General features: G+C 38.9%; 4 protein-coding genes across 7 annotated transcripts; 1 reads left to right on the plus strand and 3 right to left on the minus strand.

The window, feature by feature from the left end:
• Window positions 1-383: 383 nt before the first annotated feature.
• On the minus strand, window positions 384-13,582 carry LOC136348978 (corticotropin-releasing factor receptor 2-like). 4 transcript variants are annotated; one of them, XM_066300189.1, is made up of 11 exons: window positions 13,423-13,582; window positions 12,818-13,339; window positions 12,373-12,686; window positions 6,160-6,213; window positions 5,922-6,101; window positions 5,366-5,531; window positions 1,692-1,814; window positions 1,152-1,640; window positions 892-1,099; window positions 655-838; window positions 384-601 (listed from the first exon to the last, which is right to left on the minus strand). In XM_066300189.1, exons 3-11 carry the CDS (start codon window positions 12,433-12,435, stop codon window positions 452-454), a joined length of 1,617 nt encoding a protein of 538 aa, XP_066156286.1. In that variant the 5' UTR covers window positions 12,436-12,686; window positions 12,818-13,339; window positions 13,423-13,582; the 3' UTR covers window positions 384-451. The 4 variants fall into 4 exon arrangements, with proteins under 4 accessions (XP_066156286.1, XP_066156285.1, XP_066156288.1 ...); XM_066300188.1 differs by having other exon boundaries at window positions 12,373-13,339; XM_066300191.1 differs by having other exon boundaries at window positions 12,373-13,339; window positions 13,418-13,582.
• Window positions 11,907-24,655, plus strand: LOC136348980 (uncharacterized). Its single transcript, XM_066300194.1, has 3 exons — window positions 11,907-12,164; window positions 24,232-24,401; window positions 24,496-24,655. The coding sequence occupies exons 1-3, from the start codon at window positions 12,113-12,115 to the stop codon at window positions 24,622-24,624; spliced, it is 351 nt and encodes a 116-aa protein (XP_066156291.1). The 5' UTR covers window positions 11,907-12,112; the 3' UTR covers window positions 24,625-24,655.
• On the minus strand, window positions 16,728-23,631 carry LOC136348977 (A disintegrin and metalloproteinase with thrombospondin motifs 3-like). The gene is made up of 18 exons (XM_066300187.1): window positions 23,447-23,631; window positions 23,058-23,192; window positions 22,771-23,008; window positions 21,479-21,765; window positions 20,800-20,927; window positions 20,492-20,700; window positions 20,310-20,438; window positions 20,110-20,262; window positions 19,941-20,054; window positions 19,412-19,544; window positions 19,196-19,362; window positions 18,955-19,136; window positions 18,779-18,900; window positions 18,591-18,723; window positions 18,279-18,538; window positions 17,678-17,943; window positions 17,372-17,627; window positions 16,728-17,060 (listed from the first exon to the last, which is right to left on the minus strand). Exons 1-18 carry the CDS (start codon window positions 23,493-23,495, stop codon window positions 16,767-16,769), a joined length of 3,255 nt encoding a protein of 1,084 aa, XP_066156284.1. The 5' UTR covers window positions 23,496-23,631; the 3' UTR covers window positions 16,728-16,766.
• Window positions 23,622-27,970, minus strand: LOC136348981 (uncharacterized). The gene is made up of 3 exons (XM_066300195.1): window positions 27,822-27,970; window positions 27,474-27,637; window positions 23,622-23,892 (listed from the first exon to the last, which is right to left on the minus strand). Exons 1-3 carry the CDS (start codon window positions 27,880-27,882, stop codon window positions 23,629-23,631), a joined length of 489 nt encoding a protein of 162 aa, XP_066156292.1. The 5' UTR covers window positions 27,883-27,970; the 3' UTR covers window positions 23,622-23,628.
• Window positions 27,971-27,984: the final 14 nt, after the last annotated feature.

The following is a 27,984-nucleotide window of genomic DNA, read 5'->3' on the forward strand; positions in this document are numbered from 1 at the left end:
TTTCTCATCACTGATACTCGCAGTGTCCAGAATTTCGTCAAATTGACATGTTGTTGACCAAAAATATAATCAAAGTAACAAAAAAAATTCTAAGCCATGAATCTCAAGAACCATAGTGATAGGGATCCATGTGCATATGAACTTTTTATCTTACAATTAATCACAGATTAGCCCTTTAAAGTTCATCTAAGTACTTTATAAACACCCTGTATACAGTTAATGTGCTTTTGATTTTGACCAGCCAGCAACATTTTGAACCACTGTAATCGTAATTCATGTTCGTCTCTGACTCCTTTTTTGTGTGATTTAGCATGATGACTAATTTTTTCAATATTTAGACAGAGTGTAGGAAAATTGGGTATTCAGATATCTGAAAATCAATATTCACATCATCTGATCTCTCTAATACACACTTAAAAAATTGTACAAAAAAGTTTGTCTCTATTAAAACTTAAAATTGATTGTTGGAGCCTCTAGCACCTACGTAAGTACCAGTAGTAGTTCTGCGTCTACTGAAATTGTTTCCCCCGATATTCCAACCGTACCGCTGGTGCAAATGAATAATTAACTTCCTATAGACATTCTTCAATTCATTGTGTACCTAAAATTTCGTCTGTTACTAACACTTGTACAAGGAATTATCATAGGTACGACCTCAGTGTTTGCATAGCAGAAGAGAATGGCCACAAACATCCCCTGCGCAGCTTCCATGGTGTACCGAAAATATTCGTAGATGTCTTCAGCAAAGCACGTGTCATTAATCACGGTCTTTTTTGCTGTTATCAGGAACTGCAGTCCGAAGAGGGGGATTAAGAATAAAGTGGCCCGAAATGCTGCCCTAAAGCCAAATGCGGTTTCTCCCAACACTTTCTTAGTTAAAAACCCACTTACATGGTTTGAGTGGTAGTGTTTCCCTGCTTCATTTTCGAAAGCATGATCCTGATTATATCCAGCAGCAAAACTGCATTTATAATCAGTATCAATAGCCGAAAACTGTCCACTGACCATTGCTCTCCGTTGGTGTCCACCACCCAGCAGGAGATTCTGTGTTTCACTCCGAGGATTGTTGCCCATATTAAGGAGGGCAGGAATGTTAGAACTAAAATCTCAAAAATAAGACTAAGCCCAAAAGACAGCCGTTTCACTCCGACCTGTAATCACCACATAAATAGTAATCATATGTGGTTCCTTTGCAAAGGTTCTGACTATGACTTTGTGCAAGTAGTACCCGTCGACTAACATGCAGGCATAAACTGAGTTCATCGCCGAACTGGAGAAAAAGGACAAAGTTCGGCACCACACGGAGTTGCCCTCCATGACACCGCGAGTTTGAGCTGGGGTCAAAAGGGCGTCAATAAGCACCAGCTGCTTCAGCAGGATGTTCAGGATATTCCTAACCACTAGGGTGATTAACAAATTCCTATGGAAAATCACCCTCTTTGTGTTCCTGAGGGAGGGTATGGTGACGAAAATCACTATAGCAGGAAAGGAACAGACCACGGAGATTATCAGGGCTATGACATAGTATTCGTATCTCCCCTGATATACTGGAGCTATCTTACATGAAGAATAGTCGGTTTGTTGGTTCCAGAGGGCTAGTTCCAAGGTCCCGTTCCAGTAGCACTCTTTCTTGCTCTCCACTAGAATCTTCGGTGATTAAGAAAGGTACAGATTTTTTTATGATTACGCACAAGTGCAAACATTATCCGGTGATTCATAGACTTGACTGCTGCACTGCAGGGTCTTAGTGGTGTTCACAGCGGTGTTTGGGAAGCATGACCAACCATCCCAGACCACTGGACACTCGTCTCTGGCTAACAACAAAAACTTATTGACCACATGTTTAAGGGGGTAGTCTAGTGTGACGGTTCAAAAAACAAATAAATTTTTGCGCTTTTCCATAGTTCGTAGTCATAGAATTACGAATCCATAGTCGGTTTAGGCGATTCCTTCCTCTTTGACTAACTATAACGCTTTAAAACTGGGGCATTAAGAGTGAGCGCTGCGGGTGCGGAGGAGGTAGGTAGGGTGTGCATTGAGGTTTTCCCCGAACTTGCCTAATTCTTCTACAATATGATCGTTCAGAACGTTATACATGGTGTCCATTTAACAGCCTCTCAGACTTCTATGATTTTATTTGAGATTTTAGAAGAAATCGATTATGATGATGGGTACAGGCTGTTTCCGACTAGATGGTAAAATATGAAGTGAATGAATCATGAATTCATTTCAAGATAAATGTTTCATATAAAAGCGTGTCCTAAATAGCTTCCATTTTGATTTACAGGGTGTTGAAGTTCCACTTTTGTTTCGATTTTCATTAATTTCTGTCACTTGTAAAGATAATTTGGTAGTAACGATCATTTTCGCATTACGAACGAAAGGAAATAACAGTTATTTAACATGCTCCACAGGGCGTTGCTTTTATCGTGATCACTATCAATATCGTACTTTTGAACTTTTTTTACCGCATTTTTAGATTTTATTTATTAACTTCATTTAGTCCCTTGTCTTTTATTTCCTTTTTTGCCTCTGTAGTTTTTTCTATTAGAAAGAATAGTTTCTTGAAATTTTTGAACGAAACCTTTGAAGATAAGTCGAGAGAGAAAGGAGGTTCTCAGTCTTGGACTCCTCGGGCGCCTAGTCTTAATAGTTTCGATGTTCTGCGTGCGGACATTTGAAAACTTTAGTATATTCTACAGCAGCGAACACTAAAGAAGAGTTGAAAAATAGAACTGTAAATACTTGTCAAACTATTAGTAACGTACCTGGAATTTTTCATAATATTCGGCAGTCCATGAGACAAAGGCAGAATCTTGCACTTTGGTAAGAAGAGGATATTTTCAGCAATTACTTTGATTATAGTCCAAATTAGTAGTTTTAACTTTAGCAGATATCTCTTAAACTACTGTTTCTAATAAAAAAACTGGGTAATTATACTGTAAACGGTTTTCGCTCCGATCGTTCTGATTTTTTTCTATTATGTTATTCTAAAGGTCATTTTGAACAACCTTTCTAAAGGGACAAGGGCGCGCAAATGCCTCTTTCACACTTTCTTTTAGGTTGAACATTTTTCTAAATCCAACTGTCTTACGGGATCGTGGAGCGAATAGGGGTGCTGGGTGGGGTAAGGTAAGGTAAGATAAGGTAAGGTAACACACTGACGGCCGAAAAGGTAGCGAGAGTGATCGGAAAGCTCGAGGACATCTTGCCCAGGACGAGTGAATTGGCGTATGAAAGGAGGAGGATGATGGTCATGGCGGCATCGTCGGTCCTGCTGTACGCGTCTCCAGTCTGGCAGACGGAGCTGACGTACGGAAGGTACGAGGCCATCCTGGATAGGGCAAATCGCTTGCTCACACTCAGGGTGGCCAGTGCCTACAGGACGGCACCGGCCGCTGCGGTGTTGGCATTGGCCAAGATACCTCCGGTGAGAATAAGGGTGACGAAAAGAAGCATGATGTGGGAAGGGAAAGGCGAGGTGAAGGAATGGGTAATGAACGAGTGGGAGCGGGACTGGGAGAAGTATAAAGGTTGGACAAAAACCTTCAAACCCCGGATCCGTGCGTGGTACGAGTGCGAGTGGACGAATAGTGGATACATGTTGGCTCAGGTTTTCACCGGACACGGCGTGTTCGGGAAATACCTGAAGCGGATACGAGTGGAGAGAAGTGCCGAATGTTGGTTTTGTAGCGAAAGGGAGGACACACCGGAGCATACGCTGTGGATGTGTCCGGAGTGGGAGAGCTATCGCGCTGAGGCAAGGGCGGGGGGACTCGACCTAAACCGAAGTACGATAGGGAACGAGCTGGTTGAAAGTAAGAGCAAGTGGGTAGCGTTTGAGGGCCTGATAGAGAAGATCTTGAGGGCCAAGATTGTAAAAGAGAACGAGAGGAAGAAGAGTGGGGTGCGGAACCTTGTCCGTACCTAGTCCGAGGAAGTGAGGAAGCCCTGATGAAATGCTGAGTGGCAGTCCCAGGGCAGAAGAGGGGAGGTGGGTTTAATGGGTAGGCGGGCGACGTAATGGTCGGTCGAATCCCACACTACCCGGCTGAGGACCAAGCCGGGTGTCTTAAGAAAATTCCCCCTCCTCGGAAAAAAAAAGGTAAGGTGAGGTAAGGTAAGGTAACACATTTCCATTTTTCATTCCTTATTTCTCTATTGAAATTGCAAAGTTACATCCACCTCAGTAAGGAAATTTATTTCATTTAGTTCAGGTTAGTTCAGGTTAGTTCAGGTTAGTTCGGATCACCTCAGTAAAGGAAATTTATTTCATTTAGTTTCAATTATTATCAAGCAATATGTTTTTCATTTACTTATTTTGATAAGAATTTATATTTTTTTTCAATTGCGATTGCAATTAAAATAAAATTGTAAAATTTTTGTGTATCTTTCTTGCGCAGGGGCCACGCTGGTATTTTAGTCCATTAAGCGAAGTGTCTTTCGGGATTCATGGAGTGAATTGGAGTGCTGAGTGAGGTAATTATCAACAACGTTTCAGATCTATAAAGCAACAACAAAATATTACATATCCATAGTGAAGCAGTTTACCCCACCCAGCACCCCTATTCGCTCCACGATCCCGTAAGACAGTTGGATTTGGAAAAATGTTCAACCTAAAAAAAAGTGTGAAAAAGGCATTTGCGCGCCCTTGTCCCTTTAAAAGAGTTGTTCAAAACGACCTTTAGAAAAACATATTAAAATATCATAACGACCGGAGCGAAAACCGTTTACGGTACTGTTACCAAAAACTGAAGTGGAATAAAGTTAATAAAGGACTTAAGGGATTAAACGAAGTTAATGAATAATACCTAAAAATGTCATGAACAAATTTTGATTTAAAATATTGAGAGTGACCGCGAAAAAAGTGACGCCCTGTAGAAATTTTAAACATTCGTTATTTTGGTTCATTCTTAATGTTAAAATGATTGTTACTAACAATTTTGAGTTAATTATCTTGACAAATAACGAAGGAATTAATGAAAATCGAAATGAAAATTAAACTTCAATGCTTCGCAAATCAAAATGTAGAAAATACCTTCATATGAAACTTTTATCATAAAATAAGCTCATGATTCGCCTGTTTAATTTTTTACCACCGACTAAGAAACACCATGTATGCACAATTTCGTGCCTAACTTTGTTCGATCCAAATGTTTGTTTTTGCGCACTCGAAATTGCACAAAAGTTTGTCAGTACGTTTATGTAACACCCTGTGAATCCTCATGATTGATTTTTTACGAAATCACAAATAAACTCGTTAAAGCCGAGGGGGTTTTAAATGGACACCCCGCACAGCGAAAGAAAAACAGTTTATTTTTAGACTTTCACACTAGACTACCCCCTTAAGGGAGGTTTTACTTACTACTGATTATGTTGGTGTCTGTCATGAATTGCGAGCAACAATCCTCAGCCTCTTTGCAGCACTTTAGATAATTATTAAACAACTCCTCGGATTTAAAAGACTTCCTGAGTAAATCGGCAGATTCAGCCTCCTTGTAATCGTACAAGGCAATAGTGCTATCATTAACCTAAAGTGCTTGAAATGTTTAATGCCTTGGGGCTTAATATAAAGAACAGTAAATTCGCTTTATGACCTCGCGAATTGCAGCGTTAACAAACAACGAAATAAATGAAATTGTTATTGTTTTTGTAGTTTGGGGAATTAAAGCGTGTTTAATGCGAAATGTGTGTATTCCGCGGTATTTGCTCAGAAGATGAGAAAATGATCTTTAATGTAGTGCAGAAATGTACACGAAACACGCTAAAATAACATCGGTATGGAGCCGTCTATCGATACCGCAATCTGCGGCTAAAATTAAGCCGCAATGTCACTTTTCATGGAAGACTTAAATCATCCATTCATCGAGTTTCCACGAGGCATTTACGCAAATTCCTAGAGGAAATTTTTCTGTGCTCACCAAGGCAACTGGAAGGCGGAAATCGTTTCCGTTGCAAGTGAAATCGTAAGTCATATCGGATTTGTATTTGTTGGTGAATCTGGCATTGTTGGAGTAGTTGTAGCATAAAAATCCTACATAGTAGTTCCAGAATAGCTGGGAGTAATAGTTGCCCCTCAGAGAACAGTACTTCGAAGAATTCTGAGTGGGAGGAGGAATGTTCGGAAAACCCTCTTAATAAGAAAAAATAATTACTTACGTAGACGTCTGATTTTATGCATAACTCTTGTTTTGGTTTGTTGGGGAGAGCTTTCTGAAAATAAAATAATTCAATCAAGAAACTTTGGAAAGAAAAATATTAGGTCGTGTAGGATGAAATGAGTAGAATTGAATTGAAACTTTAGTCATTTTTTCTTCATATGAAATGTTTTTATTGTCAATCGAAATATGCACCACCATTACCAATACACTTCTGCCATTTGACGGGAATTCCCCTGCTGTAAAAGCCTGCAGGCCGGGAGTCGATAAACTCGTGGAAGGCAGCTTTGACAGCCTCGTCGGAATTCTAATGTTTTCCCTACCAAGAAGTTATCCAAATTTTAAAAGAAGTGGTAATCAGTGGGTGCTAAATCGGGTGAATACGGTGGACGACGAAGAGTTTCCCATTCCAACTCCTGTAGCTTGGCCGAGGTGACTTGTACGGTGTGTGGCCGAGCGTCGTCGTGCAACAATAGCGGTGCGCTTCGATTGGCTGCTTAACCGTCAGTTGCCTCATCATTTCGGTCAGTTGTCTGCAGTAGACATCAGCCGTAATCGATTCACCAGGCTTCATGAAGCTCCAGTGGACCGGATGATGGATAGTTCAGGTTTGATAGAGAAGATATGAGGCAAGCAAGAGAAAAACTGAGAGATTATACTATTGAGAAATGGCAGAGGGAATGGAACGAAGTATCGGCGGAAATATGGATGGGAAGAGTGATACCAGAGTTACGAGGGTGGATAGGGAAAAGACACGGAGAGATAAACTACTTCACGGCGCAGTTTATGACGGGGCATGGATGCTTCGGACAGTATCTGTGCCGCTTCGGGATCCGGAAAACTGAGGAACGTTGGTATTGTGGGAAGAGGGACGATGTGGAGCACACGTTTTTTGAATGTGAAAATTGGAGGGGACAACGAATGTGCGCGGAGAGAGAACTTGGAGTGGTGTTTGGTTTGGAGAATGTTGTGCTAGTTATGATGGAGAGTGATGGAAACTGGAGAGCGATTGAGAAATGGATAACTGAGGAGATTGGAATGAAGGAGCGAGATGAGAGAGAGCAGAAGAAGAGACAGGTGACACAAGGAAAGTGAGATGTCGCACTATACCATCCCCCCCTCCCGAAGTAATGCTTAACGGCGGTTCCGGGAGGAGGAACACGAACTGGGTGAAGAGAGGAAAGGGGGTTTAGTCGGTCGGTGCTCCTTGGATTGGGACGCCAATCCGACACAAAGGGGGCGGACAAGATCGCCGAGTGCCAAGCCTCCAATGTCTGTTTTAGCAGATTCCCCTGAACCTCTATAAAAAAAAAAAAAAGGTTTCATGAAGCTGTGTTGGATGACACCTGCGTTGGACCACCAAACGGACACCATAAGCTTCTTTTGATGAAGATTTTTTTTCGCACAATGTTTTGGTGGTTCATCTTGATCCAACCACTGCGATGGACGTCTCGTATTGTTATGTAGGATCCATTTCTCATCACAAGTAAGAATCAAAAATGGATTGTTATTATACCGGCACAACAAAGAAACACAAGCTTCGAGACGTCGTTCTTTCTGTATGTCGCTCAACTCATGCGGTACCCTGCGGTACCCACTTGTCCAGCTTCTTCACCTCACCAATTTCAGCCAAATGAGTCAATATTGTTTTTTTGGTTACACTGAATATTATCGAAAATTCGAACGCACGTTGACGTGGATCCGCTTCCACCACGGCTTTCAGATGATCGTTATCCACTTGAGTTTCAGGTCGTCCACGTGGTTCATTTGTTAGGTCAAAATTGCCAGAACGAAATTTCATGAACCAACGAGATACTGTTTGCTGTGAAGTGACTTCAGTACCAAACGCATCATTAATATTGCGAGCCGTCTGAGCTGTTGTGGTTCCACGGTGGAACTCATATTTCATTAACACACGAATTTCGTTATTTTGCATGGCTGCACGGAAATTTTTATAAAAAAAAAAGTTTTCAATAATTTTTAACACTTTAAACTCTGATCGAAAGAGGAAGAATGTGCCTTTTCCACATAAAAAAGTCAAGTCCAAATGTAGATTTAGAGTGAAGTTATTCGCAGTTGAATGTGGCATTTCGAGAATCTACTCATTTCATACTACACGACCTAATAGTAACTCCCTAATAATTTTTCCAAATCGTTAATCAAATCCAGTACTTCCTTGATTGGGTCATACACGGTCAGCTCCGAGCTTGTCGCATGCAGGAAAAAGTAACCTCAAAACTTTAACAACGAACGCCTGAACTGAGAACCGACATGCATGCGGCAGCTTAAATTTGCTTTGTGGCCTCCTCGGCTGGATAATTCGGAGGTTTATTAGAGACCCTTCGCACTTGCAGTACATCAGTCATTATGGGCATTTAAACATTTTACCCGTTTGCAAAGACCAGAACCGTTTCTGGAATTGCTGCAAGTGTGATCAAACCAAATAAGTTTTGCTCCTGTTTAAGAACTTAAACTGAGGGTAGATTTTTGACTTGCCCATCCAACTAGTATCAGCGATTTTCACGGGAATTTTCCCTCTGAAATGTCTTGCTTCTAGATCTCTTAACAATGCAAAATTTCCCATTGCTGCAAATATAGCAGCGAATTTTCTATATACTGCAGACGCTCGATAACGTAAACAGTTCTTGATGACACATAAAATAAAGTTAACGATAATAGGAAAAGCAAAAAAATCCGTAGTCGTTAAACATTTTTAATATCCTCGTTGATTATGGCTGTTCAATAACCGCTTGGATGACCAGCAGTCCATTCTTGGAATAGTTCCACGGACACTTCGTCCCTGAAGTATGACAATTAATTGGTAATCACAAGTGTTCTATACATTCACAATTTGAGGATTATTTCATTTATAGGGGAAACATTTCATAGAAAAGCAGAGGCTTCTAATGCTGACATTGGAAGATGTTGCTAAACGCCAATTTACGCAGACTAAAATTACAGATTATTCTTCTTCTAATTAAAAATACATATCGCGACTAGAATATCTGCTTATTTTGTTATATTGCGGGTGTCCAGGGGAACTCTGGACCTAGGCGATTAATATGGAAAATTTGATTTTTTGCGTCTACGCAGATTATCCAGTTAATCCAGGCCACCATTCCGACTTTTTAGCAGTCTTCTACTTAGAGCTACTTAGGCTCAAAACGCCTCCAAATTTCAAAAATTTTTAGGTCCCGCGCAACAGGCCGAGGTCACGACTGGTCAGAGTCAGGGTCAGAATTAAAAACACAAAATCTTGACTTTGATCAATCGTGGCTTCGACCGGTTACGCGAGACATTCAAATTTTTTAAATTCGGAGATGTTTTGAGCCAAAACGGTCTCTTCCAACGGTTGAAAATCTGCTAAATCCAGTTTTCTACAATAGTTTTCCTAGGTCATTCTCCATTTCCGTTTTCTGGAAGAGATCAAAGATTCCTCTAGACCCATTCCAAATCTCACAATGATATTGTTCAACTTATCATGCAACATGACGAGCCATATGATTTTGCCGAGGATCTGGTGCAGCAAAATAAATTATTTTGAAAATTTTGCCGCTCTGGATTCTCTGCAAATCCCGACCCTTTCCACCAGGAACATTTCAGATCTCTGGAAATAGTGACGTGGTTCCGGCCCAAAGCAACCGAAAAATTATGTTTTTCAAGAATGTTACCGGAATTCGGGAATTTGTAAAATAGCTCTCCCAACTAACGTGGACTGAATATTGACTTCGGACCACCCGAAGTTTGTAGTCTCAGAGAGGTGATTTCGTGCAAAAAAAACTTTTCTAAGTGTAACTACGGTTTATTGATATTAAACAATAATATATGTGGCAAAAACGATATTGGGAAAAACGAGGACGAGGATATAAGGAAACAAAGCGAGGAAAGAGCCACTTTCCAGACGAGTGGTGCAAACTAAGTGTCTGAAAAAATGGCGTTTGCTCTCACACCAGATAAAGATGAACAAAAATATAACAAAAAAATTACTACGATGGATAACGATGTTTTCCTATTGATTTGGGCCTGATATGCCTACCAACACAGGTCGCAACAATTGGATCTCACTTAGCTTTATTTTGTTGCAATAAATGATTGGGACCTTCTTATATATTAAAGAGCCATCGTCAAATAGCGGAAATTATCTAATATCATTTTGGAAAATCGCCTTAAACTAGAATTATCTGAGTATCTAAAATTCTCTCCCTGAATCATTCTGTAAACACTTGATTTTAGGAAGTGTACTTGGTGTAAGAGGGAATTGAAATAGGTAGTTGAGAGTACTACATTGTTTAGGTATGTAGTTTAATTAAGTATTTTGGGGTCGATTTTAGTCTTCCAAAAAGAAGACTTTTTCCCGAAAAATCCTGGAACCACTTCCAAAATGCTCCGAGGTCGACTTCGTCTACTTTTACTTGAAGCATTCTTCCTTGTCCTCAAAATGATCAGATTTTTCACTTTAAAAACTGCTGGAATGAATCTAAGAGGTCACCAAAAGTCGTTATAAACTAGTTGTGCCTAGTTCACTATTAATTTAGGACTTCCCTAGAAATCCTAGAGGATGAAAACATTTTCTCTGGACTCTAGAAGTTCGTTCAAGAGCCTTTAATTGGCTAAAGCTGATTAACCTTGTTCACCGGATTACCCACGTAATTAGGGATTAATTCTGAAATCACCCAGAAACTTTCTCACCTGAAAGATTATAAAATATCCCAAATTTTCTTGTGAAATCAATTTAAAGTTCCCAACGCTGGATCTTTTCAAATTTAGCATTATAGGAGATATTTTAAATAGCTGAACATGATTGCCCTTGTTAACCAAGATTAACCACGTGATTAGGGATACATTCTGGTTTCGTTTACTAGTTTGTTGGAAAAATTCTCTGAGTTTGATTTCGTCCGAAGGGACCTGCCTCGGCTCCACTTAAGCTAATTTAATCCAAATCACAAGTTTCTGTGTAGTCGTTGTCATTTGCCACCCTTCAGAAAATTTCACTTTCATTGTAGCTTTGGCTGTTACAGTTGAATACATCTTAATGAGGCCAGAGACTATTATTTCTTTGGAACTCCTTTATTGGTCTAATGGTACTAATAAAAGAAGGTGAAAGTTCTATAAGATTTATCGCGATCAGGGAGAATAAATATTATCCTCGGACACTGAAAGGAATTTTCATTGCTCGTCCATTACCTAAAAGTGACCGAACCCATGCAAATATGTCGCGGTTTCATGATAATTTTCGATTTTATATTGCCTACGAAATCATTCCCTCTGCTCTGCCAATATTCGAGTAGATCAAAGATTAGCTCGTATACAATATCCGGTCCTTGTTTATGAATTTATCCAAATATATCTTGGTTTATGGCATTTTGCGAGACATTCGAAAAATCCCCGTTTACACCACGCAATGCTCATTTCCGAGTAACGCGATTTTTACGAAGAAACAAGGGATTTAAGCAGCAAAGATGAGTCATTGATCATGGAGATTGTAAAAGTCATAAGACCACATTTAAATTGATGATTCGTTCTAATTATTTCTGGCTTCGCAAACTGCCATTATTTACCTAGCTCAATTGGGAGAGTGATTTGGGTACGACGGAGTCAATCAACAACCCATCTTTTATGCTTGTTTGGCGCACATTTGAATGGAAATCTTAACTCGTGTGTAACGGATTGATTACGGTATTAGCGGAGTTAAAACATACTCTAGTGCGAGAGAAATTAGGTGAGGGGAAAAGTGACTCAGTGGTGGATCCTCCACTGCCATATCAGCATCAAAATGAGTGTGTCACATTCGCCATAATAGCAAGAACGTTTTGAGCAAATTTCTAAAATTTCCGGTCTACTATTTTGTGGAGTGATTATTGAGTTCTCAGAATTGACGATAAATGACCCAATGCTATGAATTTAGCCAAAGAGAACTATAAGAACCTCACAGTCAGGCGGATCTGTAAAGGCATATGGATTCCGGGCACAGCATAGTGGAACTGCTTCTCTTTGTGAACACTTGCGGTAAGCATGAGTTTTCCCTGCACAGAAATTCCCGCATATTTTTGCATGTATATAAAATAAACGAGTTTGCACAAACGAACATTGTGTAAGTAACCAAAATTTCTGAAAGTACCTATACTAGACTCCCTTAGCTTTCGTTGTATTGGCATACTGACGATTTTATCTTTAACATGACAAGTGTTTACCTACACGAATGAAGAATACTCACATTCTCGAGAAGGCACAGAATCATCACAATCACAAACCCTAAAAACACCCTCTTGCGTAGCATAATCCACCGTATGTTCACTCTGACACTTGTCCTAAACCGGATTAATATTATTATTGCAACCTTCCAAATCACTGTAACATCCTTATCGCACTAAATGAAAACCGAGACTTATTGATGAGGATTAATAAAATCTAATCAAATCCTATTGTCAATACTACTAGTTTCGAAAGCAAAAATTCCAGATTTATTTGCTGTTTTCTTGGAGGCTGTTCTGGAAGAAGTAAAGGTGCTTTTTCCTTCTGCAATTAACGCTAAAACGGAGTCGTATTTTTAGCTTTAATGGCATGTATTATCCAAATAAAATCATTTTATGACACTTATATTTGGTTTCTGTAAAGTTAAATATACAGAGGAGGATCAACATGCTACTTTAGCGGTTTACCGAGAGATAATAAATGATTAAAGCCGCGTTCTTCGATCGACATGGATATTACATGATTAAACCGCACTCATGCGAACTTGGTAATACGACAAGACTTTTTCTATAATAATTGCGAGATAAATAAATCTTCACTGGAATTATTTGTTGTTTTCGTTTTTGAAGGATTGACTTCAAGAAACGTACGTAATGAAAGCAAAAATAATGTGAAACGAATTGCTCACTCAGAGATGTATATTTTCATTGCTCCGTGGGGATTTTATACAGTTTATAGCTGTAAAACGAAAAATTGTATTCACTATGCACCCATAACAATAAATTAACACTACTGGTAATAACAAGGCATTCAGCGTGGATATTGTCATTTTCAGGATAACTCACACGTCTCCCCAATCCTTTCAGGATGTTTATTTCCCCCATAAACTCGATTTTAAACCGTTCACATTTCCAAAGAAAGTTCATCCCCTTTAGGGACTGAGCACCGCTTTTGCGAAAACTCCCAAACCTGAAGTTCCAATCGCCCACCTGAAAAAACACTCTTTTGTTAATACTTCCTGAGAAAATACTAGCACTGGTCCACCGCATGCATGATTATTGGATTACCTCACCTCAGGAGGGACAGGAGCAGGATCATATTTTTTGGTTTTGTCCAACCTTAAGTGATAAACAAAGACGACTGTATGGTCGAGATTTTATAGACGCGAAATGAATTATTTTAAACAATATCAGTTCATGTATCGCCGAAGTGAGTGCTCGTACTAAAATTGTTACAATGTCATAATTGTTCGCCCTCCCGCTCACGCATGCACGCACACACATGCACACACGTACACACGCACTCGCCTTATACAGGATGTTTGGAGAAACATATACAAACAAGCAGATGAACTTCAAAAGGAAGTAATGCCAAAAATAATAAGAAAAGTTCTTATAAACGATGATCCAATGGAGCACCGTTACTGAGATATAGTCATACAATAGGTTCTTTTCATTTAGTCATTTTTAAAATACATTTCTTTCTAATTAAGACAATGGAATGAAAATTTTAAGTAATAATCATACCATATGGGTCTTTAACTATCATAAGTTTCATCAATATCGATTGTAAATAAGGGTACTTTCTTAACTACCTTTTATAGAAATTTTTCGAATATTTTTTATTTGTTTAAATTTTCAAGTAAATAATTTTTTTTTATGAATTAGATTTTTTTGAAGCAAACGTTCCTACTTTTTTTTATGTAGTTCAGGCAGGAACAATTATGCTTTAAATAATGTATGACTTTGAACATCAATATTTTCCCAAAATAGGCATTCTTCACGGTGATAGTTTCCCTGCAGTTATTGCCACCTACATGTTTTTGTATATTTTATAGTCCAAATTATAACGTAAATTTAATATAAAAAATTATTTTCTTTACTCTTTTGCTTTCTCATGTTAATTAGCAACTTTTGAGATACGTTCTTGGGTCACTTTCACCGTGCACACTATTTTTATTACAGAAAGTGACAATCTCTACATTAAAATAATCAATATGAAAAATACCAATTATGTGAACATTTTCTGTTCTCAGTCGTACATTAATTAAGAAATTATTATTTTTGATTTAACTAACCAGAATTCGAAAAAAATTTAGGGCATTTTTTTCTTGAAAAAAGTCTAATTCATTAAAAAATTATATTTTTTACTTAATAAATGAAATTAATGAATAAAAAATATTTGAAAAAATTCCGTCAAGAGTAGATAAAAAACTACCATTATTCATAATCGATTTTGACGACACTTATGAGACTCTTATGGTATTATTATTATCTACAATTTTAATTTTGTTATCAAAGTTATTTTTTTAAATATCCAAATGAGAGGATCCTTTTGGAGGGCCATATCCTAGTAAAGGTGTTCCGTTGAATCAATGTTTATAAGAAGTTTTTTACTATTTTTGGCTCGAATTTCATTTCTTCATCATTTTTACTAACTTCTCCAAGCACCCCGTATAAAGTAATAATTATTGTGATAAAACCAGACACATATTAAGCTAGTTTAGGTTACGCTTATCCCATTAGAATCATATAAATCTTCTGTACGGTCGGTCCTAAGGCAGAATTAAAACATGTTTCGCTTAACGGAACACAAAAATTTTCAAAACATAACTTACATATACGGGGTGTCCCTGAACTGACTGTACAACTCTTGCCGAAAAATTTCTGAAACGAAAATAAAGCGTTCAAACTCACCTACAAATATCCAATGTTGCTTTGTTTTGCCGCTACAGGGTGTCGAATGTTTCACATTAATATCTTTTTTTTCTAAATAATTGCTAAACGCTTTTATCGATTTTCACTAAATTTGGAACTAAGAGTTATTACGTGAATTGACGTGTTTTAACGTTAACTGGATTTTTGGTAATGCGTGAAAATATTAAAAAATTCGTAAATAAAAGTTTGTTTTTTTTTGTTACCCCCTGTATGAATGACTTAATTTTTTTCTGCCAATAGCTGATTTTATACATTTATTATAAGAATTAAACTAAATTGGTAAATATTTAGAATTAAATATGTTTTCATGTTTCTGTTTCAACTAAACAATAATGATGATGTGCAAGGTATCGTTAATAATTTTTTTATAAGGAAACTGTATGCCTGACGCAAATTTTACAAGAAATGCAAAAATTTAAAAATAAATTAAACCGGTGACAGAGAAAAAATGAAAGTCATTCGTGCGGGGGTAATAAAAATATATACTTTTATTTCCGAATCCCGCGCCATTTTCAATATTTCTACGCATTAAAACGCGATCTTGCTTACGTGAAAACACGGCAGTTTGTGTAGTAACTTTTAGTTTCAAAATGATTGAAAATAGATAAAAACATTTAATGTTTATTTGAAATAATTATATTAAATTTCAAAAATTTCCTATCCCGCAATATGTGTATTTTTGGCTAAGAATTTTTTAGTCAAGAGTTGTACATTAATTTCAGTAAAATCCTGTATAATGGCTGGGTGTATTAATTGGGTTGTGATCACTGATCGGAGACTTCTTACTCTAAGGAAAATGTCAGGAAACGATCAAGCAGTATTCATAAAGAATCGACTGGACACTTCCGGGAAAACTTCTTCCTGAACTTTATCTGACTTTCTGAAAGAAACGTCCCTCTTTGGGGTAACAATTGTTGGGGTAAGAATTAACAAAAGTGAAGTATCTGGGGCGTTCCCTCGATAAACCACTTACATGTAACACCCATGTGGCTAACACACTGCGAAAGCATTACTTTCGCCACGAATGTGCAAAGATGTGTGTGGCAAATCTTGGAGATTGACCTCATGGAAAATTGGAGTTTCCAGGAGTATTTTGATTAGATTAACAATTGCTTACGCAGCAATAACTGAACTTGAAAAATCCAAGTAATATACTTAGTGGTAAAACTGCAGTCTCTATAAGGACAGAAGTATCTCTACATAACTGGAGAGATGAGAATCACACCCACAATGGTTATGGGATGTGTTCACCTTATACTTTTGATCCTTCTGAAGCAAGGGGAACATACCTACCAAGCCAAGCGGAGGGCGTCATAAGTCACAGAGTCATTCAGCATGGAGCCTATCAGGCTCTTTTGGAAACAGCAAAATTTAGATTTTGTATTTCAGGACTTCGAGTGACTAGAACCTCCACAAATTTATTATTTTCTTTAGGTTGTCAAGCGACCAAAACCGTAAAAAGTAACCAGAAAGGTCCCATAATTTCTTAAGTGAGTAAACTGGACCTTAAGTTTAAGTAATCGGACCTGATGTGATTGTTCCGAAAAAAATTAAACTAAATTAGAAAATTCATTTGAAAGACTTCTTATTCTTTAAGGTGAATTAATGCCTTTTTGTCGTTAATGCTCTCTGAAATGATTCTATGAAAGGAAAAATTAAATAAGTAAATTGACAGCTTTATTGAATCACTATATGTAATTTAATACGAACTGTGATGAACGTTTTTATTGTACTTTTCCGAACAAGACTGGCAACAAAGCCTCCTATAACCCTTCAAATGGCAATATCTCTGCAACAAATTAAATCCACAGTATTTGGAAGCGTCTTCCTTGCATTCCTTCAATTTCCACCCTTTGCAGAGCTTGTGGTTTTGTCTCGTTGAATTTCCACAGGTTTTTCTTTGAGGAGGAGGTGGCTCGCCACAGGTGCCCCCCTCTGAGGCGGGACAGTAAGTCGTTCTGGAGGAAATTCCTGTGCCACAGCTCACCGAACACTAGAAGAATGATATCTAATAGTTCAAGTTTCTGTCTGACGCTGCGAGTTCAGTGCTCATCCCCAATATTTACCTTAACTAATTTGAGTAATTATCTTCACTGTTTACACTTTTAACTATACTCCAATATATAACCGAAATCTGTTTATTTTCACTGTAGAGATTTGTTTTCTTATTAAATATTGCTCTAACCCAATAAATGTTTTAACACTTGGATTATACACCGAAAGTTAAGGTGCCCCAAAGGTCTATTATTGGAACACCGCAATTAACACAAACATAAATAAACAATATTTCAATTTTTTTTTTACCTCAGACCAGTCGCTGTATTCCCAGTTGTAATAACACGGTACCCTGTTGCAAGGCCTCATGGCGATTAAAAGATCTCCGGTACATTTTCTTGGATTCACCATATATTTCCAAACGTTTTCGTTTATGTTGTATTGGAGATCTACAGAATGAGCCACTGAGCTTGGCACGCAGTAGAGTTCTCTTTCTTGCACCCCGAAGCTGCCGCAGGTGGCACTGCAAGACTCCCAATCACCCGGTACCCATTTAAACTCGCAACTGATGAATTTTCACAAATAATCATTGATATTCGGTTAGTTCGACCTCACCTGAATTGATTGCAAGCCTCAAATTCAGTAACAGGCTTCAGCAATAAAGAGCAAAATTTGCGTTTACTCAGTTTCCTCTCTTCGTTATCCCAACAGCCCACAGTTTTCTGTCTTCGTCCTCCGCCACAACTCACAGAACAGGGACCCCATCCTCCTTTAATCCACACGAATCGTTTGGAGGGGGCTAGAAAGTTTTCGTGGATGGAGTATTGGATGTTAGAAGATATCTGGATGCCTTCTAGGGCTTGTTTTGCTGAAGTTATGACCTTGGGAGAAGAAATATACGTAAGTTCCTGACATTAGGGCGAAGGATAATTCATGTGAGGAAGAAGCGATCTAGAGACGCCTAGCGACGCCACAACTGTTCGTAAACCCTTATTATAATATTTATCAATTTAAAGAATGTGAAAATTATAAACATACAAGATTATAACGAACTACCTTTAGTAACAAAACAAGTATGATTTGAAGATATTCTTGACAATATGCTGAAACATGGTTCGGACCTTAAAATAGATGTGCGATTCGTGGGACTGCAGCAATGACTTAAATCAAGGCATTACGGTATAGGTTGATGGTGATTAAGGGTGCAAATACTTACCAAAATGATCAGTTCAGACAAAATAGGACCACTGGCCCATATACTGTGATAGTTTCCAATTTTCCTATAAAAAAAGTTAGTCCCTTCGACGATTTTCGAATGTACTGCAGTGTTGGGGATGGTAACGGCGTAACCTTTCTTCCTTCTATTCTTCAAGACAAAAGCGACATTGAGAAATTCGCTAGAACTCTGAAAAGTTACGTTAGTGTCCACGTTAATGTGTCGAGCCATACGAGGCAGAATCGCGATCTTCTTCATCTCTGAAACCTTGGAAATATATGACGAATCATTCGAAAAAAAGTTAGTTGAAACCTTTCTTCAAAGTACTTTTTAAGGTCACGTGTTTGCTAATGCAGCCAGACCCGTTACCTCCACAAATGCCACATCTATCTCTTTTTAGAACAAAGTTTAGTTGTCCATCGCAACCGATTAAGACACATGAACCCTAGACCATTAAACTATATAGTAAATCTCAGGTTGAAACATGATAAACAGCATACTTTAATACATATTTTGTCCTCATTATCATAGGCACAAGGAGTTCCATCCGGTAAATATTCATTCATTACGAGGACCTCTTTCCGCTCTTCACTTACGCAGGAGAATTTGCATTTTTTATCATCTATTTATATCAAAATACACTAAACAAAATACATAATTTCTAATCATCAAATACCCTCGAGGTTCTCATAAGGCAGCCAAGTGTCTCCTACGCCAGCACCGGTAAAATTAAGAATTGTAGGCAACATCCTGCATTGTTGCGCCCTCAAATCAACGAACTGGTCCTTGCAAAGGGTTTTATTGCACAATTGAAACTCCTCACTAGGACCTTGGCAATTTTTACCCCCATATGAAGGTCTAAGATACAACAATAAGACGTAAATATATACTTATTTATTTCCCTAGAGGATTCCTACTTGGGATTATCACAAGATCGATATCGGTACTGCACCCCAATGCCACAAGTCCTCGAGCAGGGTCCCCATAGAGCCCAAGGACTCCAACCGCCATGTTGAGGGTTTAGGGCCACTGGAATTCGGTCAGACGGTTGGGGGACGTCGCTGCAGTAGCCACTTATGCACCACTAAAAATCATTTTTTGCGAATTGGACTCATTTTTAATAAAGGTTTTACCTTTCCAAAGCCACACTCTGTGCCCTCAAGAGGAGGCCCCTTTTTGGTTTTGCATACCATAGGGCAATCGATATGGCCACACCAGAGATGGGAGCACGGTTCAATGATGTCGAAAGCTCTGCACATTAAATACCTGCATTTGAAAAATAAATATGTTTTTCTCGATAATATGGCGAAGGAAAATGTTACTTTTCTCTTTAAAGGCTAATACTCCTTAACAAATCCCTCAATTTGGATGCAAAAAGGTGTTTTTTTTATATAAATTAGAATTTTTTTGCGTTTATGAAGAAGTAAATGCAATCATAAATGAAGTAAGTAATTAAAATTAGGTATTCCATTTGGAATGAAAGGTTTTTATTTGAAGCGAAATCCATTTGGCTTGAGCCCTTACCCGAGAGCTGTTAGCTAAACGGAATGGTACTAAACAAAAAAATAATTATTATTCAATTTGCCTTTGGTGTCTGCCACGCTTTGGTAAACACGAAAACGGATTATCCGGGCAGCAAACATAATATGTGTGCGAATTTACCCATCCCCAAACTCCATTCGACATTGCTCGTCCATGCTGAAAGCCGTTTGTAGTGTGGCGTTTAGCTGAATCTCTTCTTTAAAACGTGGAGAGTTTGATAAGCACGTCCAATTACTGAAAACTCGATCTCGCCTTCAATAATAAAATTAATCTTTGTTCGACTTTTTACCCGACTTTCTCGTTATATTCCCTTTTAGAGCAGGAAGACCAGGAAAATTTGCTGAAAGTTGCCGAAACCATCGAAGCCATCACACTGCCTTCAGAGGCATCTTGACTGCAGTTGTTATTGGATTTTATGTCGCCATCATGGGTCAGCCCCAGCCTAAATAACTCGGTGGTTCACCTGCAATATCTCTCGTATTTACTCACATATGAGCCATCTCGTGAGCTATAATGAAAGCACTAGTCAGCCCCTCATCTTTATTCAAAGCGCAGCTTCTTTTGGGATCGCAAACTCCCCCTACAGGGGCGTAACCGGAAGGCCCCCCAATATCTGACCTAATAATAAATAAATCCCTTTCAATAATCACGAATAATCTTCATTAATTTACCTAGTCAACCAAATTGCCATATCATGTTTGGCCTGGTCGGGCTTTAGAGACAAATGAAGCTTCTTGTTCCAGATGTTGACATTTTCCAGGGATTTCCGGGCATTTCCAGGACGGACAATCCCGTGTTTGCGATGCTCGTATAAGAGCAGTCTGGATATTACTAGTTTAATGTTCGAGCCTAGTGATGAGTCTTGATAAATCGCGCTCACCTATGTAAACCAGTATCAATGAATATGGGTTGAAGCCAAAAAGTTTCCCTTTAAAATCGAGAATCTTGGAAGCTTCAAAAGGGTGAAATCTACACTCACAATGTTCATCAAAGCCAAGACATACTGCTGCACCTTATCTTTACCGTGAAACGTTATGAGAGTGTGATCCACCCCTACTGCTATCTCCAACCATCGAGTGGGTAAAACGGCGCCGCTCCACGTATGAGCTAAAGTAAGTAAAAAATCAATTATGTTTTATGTATATGTTTATTTATATTTATGTTATCGAGGATTCATGTAAATCAGTATCTAAGACACAGTCATCAAATTACCAAGGAACTATAGGGGAATATGGTTCTTCGTAATTTGATATATGTGATTATCCGATGATGTTTATATGGGTAGGCGCAGAAATAAGGAAACGGAAAATTCGCCAAACAAAAGTGCGAGGAAAAACTTCGTCCTTCAAACTATCTCAAAACACTTATTTCTCAGGAAAAAAAATTCAGTTCACCAGATTGTCAAGAAATCGTACACACTTTTCTTGACAATCGGCCGTATATAAATATTCTTTGAGTAGAATCTACATGTCAGTCATTTCCGCTAGCAATTCTCTGTGGTTCTCCACATAAATCGTCCAAAAATGTTTTAATTTCTATCCAATTGCTTTTCGTTTACAATAAGGTGCAGCTTTAATTAAATTAGAAATCCCCAGGGGAGAAAACTATTCTAGTTACTGAAAAAATACTATTGAAAAAATGAAATCATATAAATTCACCTTCGGTTATAACCGCAGACCAGGCAGTGTCGTAAAAATACCCATTCTCCTGTTCCTCGTCACCGTATTCCCCCAGGGTCCCTTTCCGCAAATACTCCAAGGGAATTTTGTCTCGACCGGGGTTATGAGGGTCGTAATCCGGTCGATGACTATGATGATAATCAAATTCGATATCTCCTTCGCTTTCATTTCCGTGTATGTCAATTGTGTCTCCGGTCAAATTGAACAACCAATCAGAGTAGTGAGCTGAACGAGTACGTCTTGCAGGAAAACTGCTTTTCTTCGTTCTGAGAAATTTCAAATTAACTAATCGAATAAAGCTTCTTTAAGAAGATTCCTGGAAAGGAGGCAAGGTGATTATGAAGCTCAATCAAGCGTGAGCTTTACAGCTCGTTAATATTTGCTGTGTTAATGTTACAGCTTGTTAATTAAAACGTAGTTTTCAATAGTTTTATTACACTTAAAGCATGCATATGTTATTGAACTAGTCCCTATAATATCGAGCCTGATACTGTCATGCAAATTTATTACACAGTCTGGAATTGTATTTGAACGCAAATGCAAGCAAACTCCCCGTGATTTATTCTAGCGATGCCGCCTGTGACGGGCTCAATTCGTAACCGTGTTTTCTTTCAATTTGTGATAATGCCTCTGCCAATATTGGGGAGCAGTAATATTGTATTTTACTTGAATAAGATCCTTTGAAGAACTTAAAGAAGTTATCAGGCAAGCTTTATTCGTAAAGGGAATTGAGTAACAAAAAATATCGCCATTAGGATTAAAGGAAATATAAAGAAGTGATTTCCAGGCATTTTCTGGAACTGAGTGACATCTGCGTCAAAACTCACATTTGGAATTTCTGAGAAAGAAATAATGGCTGGAAATGGCTACCATATCGACGGGACCCTGTACAAACGAAGAAGTTGCCATTTATTGAGATTTGAAAAATTCTCTAACTAAATAGCACCTGTGCTAACAATTTGAATTCAGCTCGTAACGAGGTTTTTACAACACAAATTATAAAATTATAAAAAATATCGATTACTTACTTTGACTCTTATGAGGAGTGCATACACCAAATTGTCAAGAAGACTGCGCAAGTTTTCTTGACAATCCGAAAAACGAAACTTCATAAGAAAAGCTTATAGGTAAAACACATTTCACTTTGTGTTAAGTTTTTCTTGTCAGCTTTATTTCAGCTAATTTTCATGCCTCACCGAATATCGCTCTCTATCATTCCATGCGTTGCTTATCATGAAAAAAAAACGGTCTCGATTCTGTTTCCTACTCACGTTTTATACAATCTGTGTTCCGCATTGGTGCTATTGAATTGTTCGAAGAAATATGAGAGTTTATTTATTTCGAAGTATCCGGTCAAGGAAGTTCCGCAAACAGAAACTGCAGCCCGGCTTGCCGTTCCGAGACTTTGGACAATTCCAGTTTTAAACTCGCATTTCACTCTATTGTCCTCTGTTGTGCCTTCAGCACTTATCCATTCGGTTTTGAAATTTGTGGCAAAACGCAGATTGTCTGCATGGAGTATTTGAGGCACCTAGGGTCTCTTCAGAAAATTACTTACCATTGTTTGGGAACAGTAATAGCCATTTGTCGATTTGAATGACCAGGACTTCTTGTTCAAAAAATAATTCTTTGGATATTCTGGGTTTTACTAAAACGTAGTTTTCATGCCTCTGGATTAAAGCAGATGCATATTCTGCAACAAAACACGAAGCTTCGAAGAAATCCCCTTGTGATCAATATTCCATTAAGACCATTAACAACTATAATTAGGAAGGGCAGTAAAACAAACATGTCCGGTTTAATTGAACGATGTAAAGCTATTAACGTTCGAGTATCGCGTGGATACTCCGGGGACCACAGATATGCATGCAACTTGCCCTAAATACTCAAAGGCAATTTGCTGCTTATTGAATGTCACATTGTGCGATTTGAATTAAAATAGCTTACCGATTTTGAGTATAACCAATAAGGCACTTAAGGCGCAAACCACGAACATACTAAGGCAGTTCTAGTCACAATAGCTGCAGAGAGCATTTTCGACTGGCGTTAATTGCCCCATTAATTTACTTGATGCAGTTATATCAATTCTGGCATTGGAATTGTTGCTTTTAAATGATTGGAATTTACTGTTAAAATTTTATTAATATATCTAAAAAAGCACGACACATTTCAGCGAGCCAGAAGTGCACAAAAGCTCTATTTTTAGACGCTCCGCTTCCGAAGTTGCAAAAATTGGACTCGTCGCAGCAAGTTATGCAGGAATGCAGTTTCGTCCGTTCGCCGATAACAATGCAACCAGCTTCGCAAGTTTCCGAGCAGTTTCTTTGCAGGAGCCACAACTTTGGAGTTCCCGTCACTTCCTCGGTGCTCGTCGACATGGAGATACGTCTTACCTGCAAAGGAACAATTTCGGTCCCTGGATAAAAGGCAAAAGCAGCAGAGTTTGGAAATTAAATTTCTTTGTGAAGTTGAAAGTCTGAATGTAATTGGGCAATCGGAATATCCGCGAGGTATTGCAGGTTTTTACACCCAAGGCAGCAAAATGACGATTTGAACGAAATACATGTACGAAACCCACACGATGGGGTTCGCCGTAAATGGATTTCTTTATATACAGTGTAGCTCAACGAAAACATTGCACCAGAATTTTCAGCATTTAAATTGAAAATTTGTAAAATCGCTCGAACCTGGCGATTTTTGATTTAAGGAGAACTTGGTTATTCTATTTTCAGCCCTGGAACTTCAGCTCCTGAAAAAAGGTCCAGTTACTTCCAAAATTGCAAACGGGAAGGGGTGTCGAGTGGTATCTCGTTTTAAAGGTGGTTGTACCCTGGTTACTACCTCCAAATTTGCAGTCGCTGCCATTATCCTCGTTGATATGACAGCTTGTCATGGTCTACAGGTAAAAGCTTTTAGCTGATAGTTAATTTATCAAAGTAACTTTCAGCTAAGTCAAGAAAATCTTCTTTTGTTAGGCACCGTTTTTCGAATTTTAGATAGTTTCCATGGAAACAAAAAAACTGACCAATGGAATGCTTTGGATTCGTCGCTTCTATGGAAGATATCTTCCTAGCAAAGTTTCCAGGAGTCTCGAAAACCGGGCCTCCAGGTCATCTTCCAGGTAAAGTCGCCAGTGCATTGATTTAACGGCATCGCCCTCTGTGTTGGAAAATAAAACCCCAGGTAACACTACCAAGGGGAGACTTCCATTGAATTTCATTTCTAAATTCTTAAGTCCCTCCCACAGGACACCTTAAATAATTAAGCAAATTATGAACTAATATTGCTCTACCAATCACAAACAACTTTTCGATGTACTTTTGTGTAGCTATATTTTCTTCGACCTTTAATTTGACCTAAAATGAGGATTTTGAAAATGGAAAGGGACGGAAAAATGGCAGCGAGGAAAAGGCCATCGACGAATGGCAATTTTTGTGGACGAGGGAGCGAAGAGCGCTGAGATGAACGAGGAAACTGATCCCAAGGGTGACGGAATGAACAACGAGGACGACAGGGGGAAATCGATTATTTTCTAACGCAGTTACTAAGCGGCCACGGGTGTTACAGCCGATATTTGTACAAGATTGGAAAGAAAAAAAGTACCGGAATATTGGTATTCTGGAAATGCAGAACCCAGAGGATGCCATGCTTAAATGCATGAAACCATGGGGGTGTAAAAGCGAACTGAAGGAGGATCACAAGTGGAGTTAGGAGCACAAAGAGTGGCGAGCGAGATGCTGAAAAGTGAAAATGCATGGGGCAAGATTAGAAATTATGCGAGGAAAAGTGGGACGAAAGGAGAAGAAAAAAGACGATGGAGGGAACTCGCCTCCACTTAAAGTAATGCCGAATGCTAGATCCAAACGGACACAAGGCGAAAAGGGGGAGATTTTTAATGGGTAGCTGTCCCTATAAGACGTGAATCCCGCATAGCCCAGTCGCCAGGAGAACAGGCCAGGCACCTATGAAGGTTTTCCTCGTCTACAAAAAAAAATGGAAAAAGCGCATATGATTGTAAACTTATTATCACGTATAACATAAAATATACCAAAATCCAGACAGAGTGAAAAAGGTTATTAGCGATTGCCGTTTTGCCCACACTGCTAGTAAACCGGAGCACCATATTAAAAAGTGATCAAGTATAAATTGTATTCGCATCGTTTAGATGGTATACGCCAGGAAATATGAATTGTGATCTCCTCCGCATATCGTACGAAATTTACAGGACATTTCAAATTCGACCCTCACCATTGGGATCTCGGTAACTGGAGGAGATAGGAAGGAGTTTAAACGGCAACAAGCGAGCGCTTGACCAAATGCCGTTTTCAAAATTAAAATTTTCCGGGCTCTTCCGAAGACAGCCGGGAAAAACTATAAGCTGTAGATTTCGTTTTTATTCGCCTCAACGTTATTTGCCGAAGAAGCGCAAAATCGCAAGCACTTCTTCCCAGCGACACGATGACGGTTCCAGATTTGTCATCCTACTAATTTTCTGTCGAAAAATTTAACGTGACGCCCATAAGTACAAATAATATTGATGATGGTAACCGAAAGACGAAACGTCGGATGCCAAATCTGGATCTCTATCTATGGGAAGCCGCCATCTTGGTTGTGTTGAAAGTAGAGACTTGACACTCAGGGGTTCCAAAGTAAATTGAATTATCTTTAGAATGAGGTATCACTCCACCTCCTCTTCCGTTTAACATTTTGGAAATGGACATCCTCCCGCTTAAAGGGGTGTAGAGAAGGGACTCAAAATCGGCTTAAAATATTGACCGTTTTTTCATAAATTATCTTAGATGTTCAGAATTGCTCGTGTTTCGTTTTCAAAAGTCCTCCCTGCAGACAGATAAATGAAAAAGGGCGACCTGCCTATTCGCCATTCCTATAACCAGCCCTGTATATTCCGATTAATGACTTGCGCATCACCACCTCGTGACCCGACAGTTTAGTAAATCTGATGGTTTTTCGATGGCGACTAAAGAAGTTCCATCTCAAACTCCCTTCTTTTTGGAATATTTATTCCAAACGAGAGCCTTAGTCGATCAAACGGATCTTCCTCCCCTGGCAGTGTGATTCGAATCCTTGAATGACCAATTTCGCCTAGTGTTTGCTTTGACTGTTTGCAGGCCTCAATCCTCGCTCTTGAGCCAGAGCGGAAACTCCAATCAAATTACGAATCTCTGGAAGACCCTCGGTCGGATTACCGCAGTGAAAAAGCAGAGTAGGACGTGAGGTTTCGTACCCCATCTTTTCCCCCACTGTCCTGTGAAGTTGCTTTGTCAGCGCTATTATCTTGTTGCAAGCTTCCTCCATGTGCTGTTCCAGCTTAGCTGACTGTCGATGGTTGTTCAAAAGTACCGCTAATCCGGAGGTTTCGGCAGTGCTTTGAGCGATTCTAGACTACTCCGGTTTTGGGTACTCTGGGACTAAAGGTTGCTGCTCTCCCTCCTGGATTTTCCGAACGGAAGCCTGCTCTGCCTTGTGGGCACAAGCACTCCCATCTAACTGTAGCAAGGTCGTTCTATAATCCCATGAGTACCCTTATTTGCTTTCGGTAGCATCGATTTCGGATAACGTGAGTGAAATGGAACAACACTGCTCAAATGGACATAAGGAGTGCGTAGTTCTCAGGGCATAGGCGGAATCTCTGGATAAATGGTGACACGTAGAGAAGCTGAGATAGTGATAAACCAATATTTAAGAATCGCCAAAAAATCGTATTTTCGAGGGAAAAAACATTTTAGAGGAAAATAAGTAAATTGGGCCAAATAGAAATCGAAAGCAATATTTCGCCTCTGGCAATACATGGGAGAAAATTAAATTTCCAGGAATTTTCATTTTGAAACGCGACGGGTATTATTAATAATATTCAATGTATTGGGGCTCATTCGGTCTTCAATAATGGTTTACTTTCACGAGAATCTCTCGAGTGGAAATTGTTATGGGAATTATATAATGTGAAAAACCTCACCTGACACTTTTTCTGTTCTTTCCCGCACTTCTGATGCAAATAACTGTAATTTCCAGCCAAATCCAGGCATTTCTCACCCTCGACCATGGAGTCGCACCGATAACACCAAAGATCGTGCTGTTTTTCACTTGCAGCCTTCGTCCGATGTTGGGTTTCACTTGTTTCTGAAACGAAATGTTCTCTAATGCAAATGAGGTAACGTTCACTGGTCCAGATTTCCTGCCAAATATTTTTAAAAATTACGTTAACTCGAAATTGATGTTTGAATGTTGTTAGTTAGCTTTCCGCGGTGATGAGTCCCCTTGAGACGGGACATCCTTGGAGGCTCGACATGAGATATGTACTTACGTATAGCTTGGGAGGTTAGAAACTGAAATAAACACATCCACATTACAGCACACACTCTCATGTCTGGAGAAGCCCCATGTCCTTCCCCGCAAAACTTTTAAGGCACAAATCGCATTTAGACTACGGCCATATTTGCATCAGCAAACGCGGTGAATCGCAAAGT

Source organism: Euwallacea fornicatus, chromosome 36, assembly GCF_040115645.1.
Source record: "Euwallacea fornicatus isolate EFF26 chromosome 36, ASM4011564v1, whole genome shotgun sequence".
Classification (NCBI taxonomy): domain Eukaryota; kingdom Metazoa; phylum Arthropoda; class Insecta; order Coleoptera; family Curculionidae; genus Euwallacea; species Euwallacea fornicatus.